Source organism: Papaver somniferum, chromosome 11 (assembly GCF_003573695.1).
Source record: "Papaver somniferum cultivar HN1 chromosome 11, ASM357369v1, whole genome shotgun sequence".
NCBI lineage: Eukaryota > Viridiplantae > Streptophyta > Magnoliopsida > Ranunculales > Papaveraceae > Papaver > Papaver somniferum.
Window position 1 is genome coordinate 135,249,474 of NC_039368.1, and position 11,685 is coordinate 135,261,158.

Genomic DNA, 11,685 nt, shown 5'->3' on the forward strand with positions numbered 1-11,685 from the left:
CTCTTCACCTTCGGGGATTTCTTCTGCGGTAAAAGAAAATCTGTTTCTGTCATTCCTCTAGTGGCGAGATTTTCGCAATATTCATAATTTCTCTTCCATCATTATCTCTTGCGAACACTCTACTCAAAACATTGTCATGAAAATCTTCAATTGTCTTGTATGAATGTACGATAGAGTGACAAATAGATTCTTTGCTTTTGCACCAACTTCTATGAAGAATGTTTCCTTCTTTTTCATCGTGTTTACTTTGTGATGCTCTGGTGGTGGTGGCAATGGTTGAGATTGTGGGTCCCTACCAAAAAGTGGTTTAGTTTTCCTTGATCTATCATTCTCAGAATAATTCTTTTTACATTTCTGCAATCATTTGTAGTATGTCCATGAAAATGATGATAAGAACAAACTCATGACTTCTGTGGTTTGGAGGTGGTTCGTTCCCATGTTCCATGGTGTTGGTATATTCTCCATCAAAATTATAGCTTCCCATATTTTCTCCACACTTGCATTTAGAGGTGGCATCTTGATTTCTTCCCATACACCTTGTGACCTCCTTGTCCTCTATTATAGTTTTGTCTTTGACCTCCATAAGTTTCTTGCGGCTGATCGAGTCTTTGAATTTGTTATTTCCACCACGATTGTAGAAATTTCTTTCTCTTTCATACTCTTGATCTCGGCTTCCCATAGCCACCAGTTTCTGTTGATTGTTGCCCGTCACCTTTTCTTGTTGTACTTGCGAAGTGCTCGCCACTGTGTTTATTAGTTTGGGTAATAAGCTTGCATTCGCTGTTTGTGAACTGGTGTTCGCAACGGTATGATTCCATTTCATTTTCCTTTCCTCTAGAGCAATATATTCTTCCTGAAGTTCTCGCAATTCAGTCATTGTGATGTATTCTTGACTCTGAAAATTTGGATATACAATAGGTTGGTTGCAAACATAGCATTGATAAATGATAAGATAAGATATCTCTCATCCACACGGCCAGCCATTTCGCTACACATAGTCCTCCATCTTTTAGTTAGGTGCTTCAAACTTTCGCCAATCCTTTGTTTTAATCCAAACACGTCTTCAATACCAGGTCGCGAAGAATTATTACTTATATATGCCCCCAGGAATGTAGTCTGCAAATGATTGAAGGATGTTATTGTATTCTTTGGTAGACCTTCGAACCATTTTAACGCCTCCCCTGTTAAGCTGGATGCAAAATACTTGCATAATACGGCATCATGATTTTCCCATTGCAACATGCACCTCACGTAGGCTTTAATGTGTTGAATTGCACAAGTTGTTCCATCAAAAATGCTGGTTAATGCGGGAAAATTGCATTTCGGAGGTATTCCTCCTAGTTGTACTTCCCTTGTAAATGGAGTTTTCGCAGCTTCTTCTATAGCTTCATCTAATTGTCTTCTGCCTACTTCTCCTCTATTATTTAGCATTCCTCTCATTTCTTCTAATTCTTTTAAGATTGTTTATTTACACCTGAATTTTGATCCATTGGTCTTTTTAATTTCGCCTCCCTTCTTCTGCGTTCATCTTTCTTCTCTCGCGAAATTTTGCATTTCTTCTTCATCTTCATCTCGTCTTCTTCTGCGATTTCTTCCTCATCTCTATCTTGAATTCGCATATGATGATGTCTCTCATTTTCCCCTCCATGATTTTGTTCATTTCTTATCAATTCCATTCACTGTCTTTCAGCCATGCTCTGTACTCTATCATACTCTTCATTGATATTACCGTTATTCCGATTTTGTGTACGCCTTCTTTCTCGATTGTCGTGATTGTTCTTGCGAATTGTTTCCTAAAGCTATTGTTCTTCCATTTCCTCTCTCAATCTTTCACGTTCGCAAATTAAACGTGCTTGTTCAGCATAATGTATTTCAATTTGTTCTTCAATCGTTTGTTGATTTCTTTGAGATTCTCTCTCATGTAAAATTCTCCTTCCTTCCTCTCGATTCCCTTCGCCATCTTGATTATTTCATCCCTGACGTTGTCCATTCTCTTGATTTCTATCATTTTGCCTATCATCAAAAGTTTCATTTTGTGGAACATAACGATCATCAGTCTTTTATCTATTTTTGCGATGTTCTTCATTAGGATTTGATATTTCTTCTTGAATATTATTTCCAGCATTAATTGTGGGTGAGTTTCGCCTCATCTCTCTTCTAGCCGATCTTGAATATGATTTTGTAATACTTCTCGATCTTCTACTCTGTAGTCTCATATTTTCCATCCTCAATTCGTGATTTTGCCTTGTTAGATTTTTACGTTCTTCTTCCTCAGCTCTTCTTTCTTCATGTATTCTTCGTCTCAACGTTTCTAACGCTCCAATTTCCTCATCTCCATGAATTATCCCTTCATCTGCTTCTTGATTTCTCTCTACCTGTCTATGTTTTCTGGTTTGCTGCTCTTCTTCTACTTTTTCTGCTGAATTTGATTGCCAAGTGTGTATACTCACCCTATCATAATCTGTATTCCTTCCTTGTATTAGTGTTTGTTGAACTGGTGGTTGAATTTGATTTTCTCCATTATTTCTCAAGTTCCGGGGTCGGTGTAGCCTTCCCTTGAGTCATTCCTTCTAGGTTTCTCCAATTATGACGTGCGATATGTCTTACTATATTTCCTCTTGCATATAAGCGAACCAGGGTGAACGCCACATTCGGATTCCTAGCCAATCTGATAATAAATATCATTTTCTATAGCCTTTTAGAAAGGTCTTATTATAAAGATTTATCTTTTTGTTTTCTTATTATGGATTTACCATACGAAATTAAAATATCTTATTCCAATCTTTTAATTCGTACAACTCTAGTACATAAATGCTTTTATCGAATCATCTTGTTCAAAGAAAATCAGATACACTTCATTCTACTCATTTGTCTTCTACACTTTTTGGATCTTCTTAAGTTCACGTATGTTTTCCAGAATATTCATTCGCATAACCATTCAGTTGGTTTTGTGCGAAAGTCATTGTACCCTCCAATTTTTGATATTTTGCCTCTACGCTTTTTCGTTCCATAAATACTGTGTTGCTAATCTTGATTAACATTCTTTATTCGCAGAAGAATCTATTCCAGCACTTCGCATACTTGTTTCCCCAACTTCGTACACCGCATCAACCATCAGTCTCTCTGCTCTTTGACTATCTGCCGCATATGTTTTCTAATTCCGTCGCTTGAATTCTCTTGCTTCATATTTGTCAACATCAATTTCTTGGCAATTTTTAATTTCGACTGTTTCTCCTCTTATAATGCCAACACACTGAGGTAAAGGAAACTTGATGCATTGATGAAATGTTGATGCAACAACTAATATACTATGCAGCCATGGTCTTCCAATGAGAGCATTATAAGGCGATTCGACATCCACTACACAGAATGTGATATCTGTTGGTAAATTTTGTAGAAGAATTCGCATAGTCACTTCTCCCTTTGGTTTATTCGCAGAACCATTAAAGCCATAGATTTTGCAGGTTGAAGGGATTAACTCATCATCTCTTCCACCCATGGTTTTATATGTATGATAAAACAGAATATCTACAGAACTTCCAGTATCTATAAGTATTTTATTTATCGCCCAGGTTTTTTTTCATTTTCTTCCTCATCTTCTTCCAATGGCTTCGGATTAATTCCCAATCGCACTACCAGTGGACACTCATGTGATTCTCCTCCTCTGGTGTTTCATCTGCGCTGAACGAGATTTTCTGCTTTTGCCATTCCTTCAAGGGTGATATTTTTGCCGGGTTAAGAATTTCCCTTCCTTCATCATCTCTTGCATATACTCGACTTAAGACATTATCATGAAAATCTTCAATGTTTTTGAACGAGTGATGATCGAGTTACAATATAAATTCTTTGCCTTCGCGCCCACTTCAATAACAAATGTATTCCTGTCTTTCTCCTTTGCATATGTATTTCCTTGAGGTGGTGGTGGTGGTAAATTCCTTGATTGTTTTAGTAAGAAATGGTCCAACTTTCCTTGCTCAATCATTCGCAATATAATTTTCCTCACATTTCTATAGTTGCTTGTTGTGTGACCATGTAATCTATGATAGACACAAAATTCTTTACTCCTCCTCCCTAGAGGTGGCTCTTCGCCTACATTATGTGGTTCTGGAATATAATCCATTAGGAGAGCGGCTTCCCATACTTTATCCACTGTAGTATTCAACTTTGGCAAATTTATCTGTTCCCACACTATTCTTCCAATTTTCTTGTTATAATGTGTTTGTTGTCCTGCAGAACTTCCTGGTTGAACTGTATCAGTCTCTCCACGATTTTGAAGTTGCTTGTCTCTGTACTCTTTATCAAATTCTGCTTGATCTGCACTTCCCATAGCCACTAACTTTTGTTCCATCTCTGCATTATTCCTCCCCTAATTTCCCTGCGATGTACTCGCAACAACATTTGTCAGCCTCAGAAGTAAACTTGTATTTCCACCTTTCAAATCACATATTGGGACTGGGTAAGACTCCATATCTCTTTCCTTTTCCTCAAGTGTTATGTATTCTTCTTGAAATTCGCGCAGCTCCGATATTGTTATTGTATCCTTTATTCTGAAGATTTGGGTATATAATAGATCTGTTGCAAATAGAGCATTAATGAATGCATGAATAAGATGTCGCTCATCCACCCGTCTTCCCATTTCACTACACATGGTTCTCCAACGTGTCGTTAGATGACGCAAACTCTCATTTGTTCTTCTGCGAAGTCCGAATGTTGTCTCAATTCCCGGTCTAGATAGATTATTACTTATGTATTTCCCCAGAATGACATTTTGTAAGTGATGAAACGAACCAATGGATTCTACAGGTAGTCCTTCAAACCACTTCAAAGCTTCACCTGCTAAACTTGCAGCAAAATATTTGCACATTACTGCATCATTATTTTCCCACTACAATAAAGATCTTGCATAAGCTTTCACATGTTGTATCACACATGCACTTCCGTCAAATATACTTGTAAATGCCGGTAAACTGCACTTATATGGTATCGGTGCACTCTGAATTTCCTTTGTAAATGGAGTTTTTCCAGCTTCCTCTACTGCTTCCTCTAGTTGTCTTCTTCCATCATTTCTTTTTGTAGTCATCATTTCTCTTAATTCTGCCATCTTTTTAAGAATTTCTTTGCTTAATGATTGGTCCAAATCTTCTCGCATTGGTCTTTTTAATCTTGCTTGTCTCAATCTATTCTCATGATTGTTTTGGCGTATTTCTTCTTGTATCTCCTGTTGTTCTGTTTCTTCTCTTATTCGCCTATGCCTTTCAGTATTTGCTTCAATTTGTACTCTATCATGTCTTTCTCCGTTACCTGAGCGATCATATCGATGTCTTGATATCTCTCTTTTTTGTGGTGTAACTCGACCTTGTTCTGTATCATTCATGTGATGACGCTCGCGTCTCTTACCTCGATCATCATAATCAACTTGACGTAATCCGCTTTGTAATTCTCTCTCTTCTAATTCTTCCCTTCTTCTCTGTCTATCTCTCGCACGGGAAGTCTCTCGTTCGCGCTCATATTTGTCTCTTAATATTTCTCTGCCATGTAATATCATCTGTCCTTGCCTTGGCTCCTCTTCTTCCCTTTCAAAATTAATATGTACTTGTCGAAGAAGTTCACGTGGATGTTCGTACCGATTAGTTGCCAAGTCAACTATATGTTTCCTTTCCCTTTGATCTTCCAAATTTTCATTTTCTTGTGAGTTTTCTTCAATGACTTCCATGTGTTGCCTTCGCCTATCATTTCCTCGATTAGATTGACTCTGTCGGGAAGAACTTCTACTTGATCTTGACCTTGAGCATGCAACACTCCTTGACCTTTGTTCTTGTAGTCTAAGATTCTCTTCTCGTAAATCATCATTTTGACGGATTATATTCGCACGCTCTTCTTCTTCTCTTCTTCGTTCAATTAGTAATCTTTTCCTAAGTTCTGCAATCGTCACATTTCCTTCACTCACTGTAATTGGTCCTTCATTCCCGATTTTCTGTCTTTCCTCTGTAGAATCCGTCATTTCAGTATGGACACTCACTCTATCATAATCTATATCATTATTCTGTCCTTGTTCTCGCTGAGATCCAACTAGAATTTCTGTTCTTTGATGTTCGTCCACTCTTTCTTCTTGTTGCTCAAGATTTGTAATTCGTCTTCGTTCAGCAATTCTGTTACTTCTTCTAGTTGTCATCCCTTGTTCAACAACAAATTCAATCCTTACCATTTCTAAATTTTTAGATCTCACTTTTTTCCTTAAAATCTATGATATACTATCAGGAATTATCATCCAGAGCTGTTTCTAGCGCCAAAAATGTAGTTGTCATAAATCTGACAATTACATTCCACTATCACTAAATGAAAATTTAGGTAATCATCTTCTTATTATATGAAATGTAGGTAAAATTACAAGGATTCATAAAACTATTACAATGATCTCTTTGCCCTAGATTTACTTTCTCTCTCTCTATTTCTTGACCAGGACTCACTCTAGAACTCTCTTACAAGTAATGACTTCTCTCCTTTATATAGGATTTTACATAGTGGATGGCAGCTAAGAAACCCACTATTTTCGGGATCACTATGCGACACATTCACTCATATACAATCGCTCACCTTCGCATATCGTACCTCTTCGCACAATTTTTCACACTTTACTCGTGACTTTGATGACATCATCTGTTGCGTCATCTCAACTTTGTTGTGTGCGATATTATTCGCTTAGATTGTATTCTTTACTTCGCTTGATTACTAACGTGTGCGATATTTTACTCCTACAGAATTGGTGAATGTTGGTTTTTAATTTTTTTTCCAATTGTATGCCATTCTTCCGAAATCAACAGTACATTAAGGAAAAGGTTTAATTTGGAAGGGATTTTTTATGATGTATTCTCAATGTTGCAAGGAATTTGTTTGTTGTGGCTGCTGATCCATTGTAATCGAGTTTGGAACAGATTCACCAAGCCTTACTCTTAACCGTTTGATAAAATGCTTGACAGAGATTAAATAGCTCATTAAAACCAAAACAAGTGTCACCTTGAAGGAAGCTGTTGTATACTGCTTTTCCGTTAAAAGAAAGCTTCAAGAGGTAAACCTTTTGCATCACTGATTATTGAAATAGTCTTCTACTGGTTATACAACGACATTTTCAGATTCAAAATTGTTTTGTTCACTTGCAGGATCCATGTCTTACAATCTTTCAGCACTATATCTATAGCATACCAAAGTAAAACTCATTAGAGCTCCATACAAACAAAATCACAAGCATCTAAGGTGTATACTTGAATCAAAACTGATTGATATAGAAAGAACAAAGATAAGTAGGGACTACAACATCTGGTAATAAATATACTACAACAACACCTATTCAAAAGAAAAAAAAAAGGAAAAACTTACCAAACCTAAAACTTGCAGTTCTGGTAGTGAATGGAGAAGGAGAAAAGAACAACCCTGATTTTATAGAGATGATCTATTCATAATCTGGCGGGACTGAATTTTATTTTACCCGCCAAAGAGAAAGAAAACTGCCCATCCTACCAATATAAGACAACTGTAACACCACTTTCTCATAAACTTCCACGGTTGGAGATGATATTTAAACTTCTCATATTTAAGGAAAGTTTCAATCCAAATAGGCAAAGGATGTTTATTTTACCCATCTGTATATGTAGGACAAGGATGTGCCATTGGAGATGCTCTGTAAAGATCAAATTTTCCTTAATTTGAGGAGATGAAAGAAAAACACCTCCAACCATAAATTGTGTTTCTTTAGTTTTGAATTGTTTAAAACATTGATCCAAATTATATATCTAATCATAGCCATTAATAATGAAGAGTAGGATGTTCATATCCTTTAAGGGAACCTCTAAAACTAGAGGATGGCTTTGAGGATGTCTACATAACTACCAAACACATCATATTTATATTCTCCATTTCTCCTTTCACATTACCATTGGAGATGATTTTTTGGTTAAATCCTTGAAAATCCTATGTGGCCTTATATTTTAGATGTTTTCAATGTCTCATTGGAGATGCTCTTACACTTGGGATGTTTTATTTTTGTTTCCGGTGACTGATTATAATAATATCCATAAAAAGTAAAATAGTATTAAAGACTTCATTCCGGTTACACGAAACCTAAACAGGAAAGCGTGTGTACGAGCTTGTTTGAAATAAAGAGAGAGGAGATACTATGTCTCCCTTGTAATAGTCACCGAGTGTTCGTCAGTGCTAAACACGTGAATTTGCCTTGCAAACAATCATCATCCCATAGTTTAACTCTTTGAACAACACTTGACTTCAAGGGTGCCCCTGATGATAATTGTTAGTCGTGAATGTCGGTTAGAACAGTTTCCTCCATCATCTCAATTAAACACTATTTTTTTTCATTGGTTTTTTTAACATAAAAAAAAAACCTTTTATCATTGATGATAGAACCAAACATCGAACAATCTAGGTGTGTGTATATAAGTTTTGAGATCTATGGTGTAAAACTAACATTGTTGAACCTAACACTAGTCCAGAAGGGGCTATAAATGACGAATGAAGTCTGTTATTAAACATGATTTATCACGGTTTTCATCTGTTATTCGAATCGTTATTTATTTGGTGTGACTTTTTATAAATAACTAATAGAGAACGTTATTAAGTATGACGAATAAAATACGTGACTTTAAATCACGAATAGAATCCGTTATTTAGTACCACGGTTATCGTATGTTAAATAAAATAACGGATGACGTTTGTCATAAAGGAAGGACTAATTACAACGGCTATTGGGTGTTACATACAATAACGGCCGGTCACTTTCAGCCTACTAGTTCAGAATTTAGTATTTTAGGTTTTGTGATTCTGAATTTCATTCGGACTCAGATTTGGTGTATCTCTTTATTTGCAAATTCTGAAGAATAAAAAATAGAATCTTAAACACAACAGCTGATATTAACTTTATATCAATTACCAAAAACAAAGAATATCCAAATACAAATTGAATGAAAGAACTCTAGCTACCCAAAGTCTAAACATTAAAACAGAATTCAATCTACAGTCACCTAATCATTAAAATTGAACTCAGTCTACAGTCATCCAATATTGTCACTCTAACTTGAACCCTCTCTTGCAGACTTTACATAAAACACCTCTTGAAACATCTCCAAAGTACTCCATCTCTATCGCAAAACATCGCCGCCTTGCATCCATAATTTCATCAATCATTTGGTGGCTTTGGTCTATCAACATGCACATTCAACCGCTTTTTTCCTGAAGTTCCTAAAAAAAAGGCAAAACTACGAAGGTGTTGCTCGAATCCCAATATCCTGACTAAGAAGCAAGAACAAAAAAGATCTATCGATTTTCACTGCGGGAAAACAATATAATCTAGTAACCATTAAGCTAAAACCATGGTCATACAAACACTTGCACCCACAAAACACCATTCAGAGCAAACCTTTATAAATAAATTAGATGCCACTTATACACAACATATATAGTGATTTTCAGAGTCTTCAGTATGCAATATATAAGATTACCTTGAGCTGTTTAGCTACATCTCTAACAGAGGATCTTGAAACTCCAATCCAAGTCTTAGAAAACAAAGCACAAGCTAACAACATAAATAGAAGATAAAACATCACATGAAAAGATTGGCAACCATATCTGCCAAACTGCAAATTATAAAGTTATAAGTAGCAGAGAAAATGTCATGTGTCAGATAATAGAAATAAAAGTAATGCAATTTCTACCTTTATGGGGGAAGTAATGTAGTAAGAAATTCCACCAACAGGAATGAACTGGCCACCTGAATATTCAGATTCCTTCCACTTTCCGAGAAAATTCACAAGGAAGTTCGAACTGTGTCACCTGTATAGAAACTGTATAAAAAACAGTACAAGGCTAACGAAAGTGTTAGGCATCAAGTAGTATGTTAATTGTTAGATAGTAGGAGCCAAGCATCTGAATCAAACTTCACTGGAGTGTTCTATCTAACTAGGGAGATAAAGTAAAGGTTGGATACAAGAGAAGGCTGCAGAATGATGAACATGTTAAGAGGTGTAGAACGGATATGAGCTGCAGATCAAGCAACCATTTCTTGCTTTGGTTTCAATACATACTAGTATGCTTTGGCTTCAATACAATTCCAGAATCTTGAATATTAGGATCAGTTACAATCTCACATTCAAGCACACAGGAATGACTTCAATTCCCAAAACAATCAAACTCATGAAGAACTCAGATCAGTTACTATCACAATAACTAATCCCACACACAACAAGCAATATAGAGGAAATGGTCTTACTTTTCTTGTGTCTTTGGCATGATTTGTATGTTATAGTCCTGAACAAGCATGAGGCCAAGGTTTTGGAATTCTCCCAAATTGATATCAGATGACATATATGATGGAAGCATTGCCTTGAGTTTAATCTTCCCATCCCTAGATGTGTATCCGAAAATAATCAATGTAAATTGATAAATTTCTAAATAAAAGCCTAAGATTCTAAAACTGCTCAGATCGAAGACTGAGACACAACAGCCAGACCCAATAAAATAAAATCCTAACAAAGATAGAAAAAGCTAGATCTATCAAATGGATTAAAATGAAAGAACATCACAAGAATCCCATACCATAGAAACCCCTAAAGGAAACAAATTTACAATAATAATACTTCTCTGCTAACTTTTTAAAAAGGAACTTAAAAAGAATTTAGAAATCGATTTTACCTTGGTAAGACCCTTCACATGACTGAAATCACAAAAACAACTTAAATCGATTCAGATTGATGTTTATTGGTATAAAAGCTGCATTAACAAACATGAAGACATCAAAATCTCTACCAAATTCCCAATTTCACTTAAACCCTGGAGTCTTTACAACAATCTTTCCGAATTTGATTTTTTTCATGAAAACCCTAGAATCTGACAAGAACATTAAATCTAATCAAATACAAATCAAAGAAGAGAAAACGAAGAAATAGAATCATACGTGAATTGAGGGGTTTGTTTAATGAGAAACAAACAGTTGCTGTTGTCTTTGGGTTTGTTGGAGAATTTAGGTTCTATGGAGAAGATGAAAAAGAATGAGAAAGGGGTTTAAGTTTGGGATTCGGTATAGTTTTTCTGAAGATTTCAGTTTCTTCTTTTCAGTTTCTGGTTTATGAGATGCAGAAGATGGAGAAGAGAGAGGCGCAAAAAGGTTAGGGTTAGAGCGAAAAGGAATGAAGAGCAAGAGAGACGGTGAAAGCAGCTAAAACCTGGGGCTATAGGAATGCTCCCGGAATTGTTCTATCCTCTGCCAGTGACCAATAGGTCCAATACCGAACTAAATGAAAGACTCAGGAAAATTAGCGGGCGGCTAACCATTTTGAGACTTATAATAACGTGGCATTAAATGTGGCTAGCCACATTCTGGGTATGCAATAAAAGATTAGTGGTGGGCGTATAAATACTAAAAATATACATCGGACTTATTACGTGATATAATTTTTTTTCGTTAAATCACGTACTTGGTAAATTACCACGTTTAAGAATGACGGTTTTTCTGCGTTAAATGATGGCCCCAACTATTTTCAAGTTATATGATGGAGTTTGTATGTAAGATTCCATTCACATAATTAATCCTTTCTGGACTAGTGTAAGTTTCATGATTCTACTTGATGTGGTACAAGCCAGGATTAATAGAGGTGAAAGCAATACGGAGATTGCAGGTGTTGA

General features: G+C 36.0%; 1 protein-coding gene and 1 long non-coding RNA gene across 4 annotated transcripts; both read right to left on the reverse strand.

The window, feature by feature from the left end:
* Positions 1-4,366: 4,366 nt before the first annotated feature.
* LOC113325237 (RNA-binding protein 25-like) lies at positions 4,367-5,713 on the reverse strand. The gene is made up of 2 exons (XM_026573444.1): positions 5,302-5,713; positions 4,367-4,572 (listed from the first exon to the last, which is right to left on the reverse strand). The coding sequence occupies exons 1-2, from the start codon at positions 5,711-5,713 to the stop codon at positions 4,367-4,369; spliced, it is 618 nt and encodes a 205-aa protein (XP_026429229.1).
* Positions 5,714-8,900: 3,187 nt separating this feature from the next.
* On the reverse strand, positions 8,901-11,250 carry LOC113323498. Of its 3 annotated transcripts, XR_003347661.1 has the most exons (3): positions 10,958-11,250; positions 10,696-10,773; positions 8,901-10,408 (listed from the first exon to the last, which is right to left on the reverse strand). It is a non-coding gene; the product is annotated as an uncharacterized LOC113323498 (long non-coding RNA). The 3 variants fall into 3 exon arrangements; XR_003347662.1 differs by lacking the exon at positions 10,696-10,773; XR_003347660.1 differs by having other exon boundaries at positions 10,696-11,250.
* Positions 11,251-11,685: the final 435 nt, after the last annotated feature.

Coding starts and splice junctions, on each gene's coding strand:
- LOC113325237 (XM_026573444.1), bottom strand. CDS start 5,713: ATGGAAGTCATTGAAGAAAACTCACAAGAAAATGAAAATTTGGAAGAT. Junction 4,573..5,301: donor ACATCGATATGATCGCTCAG/GTAACGGAGAAA, acceptor TATTTGCAACAG/ATCTATTATATACCCAAATC.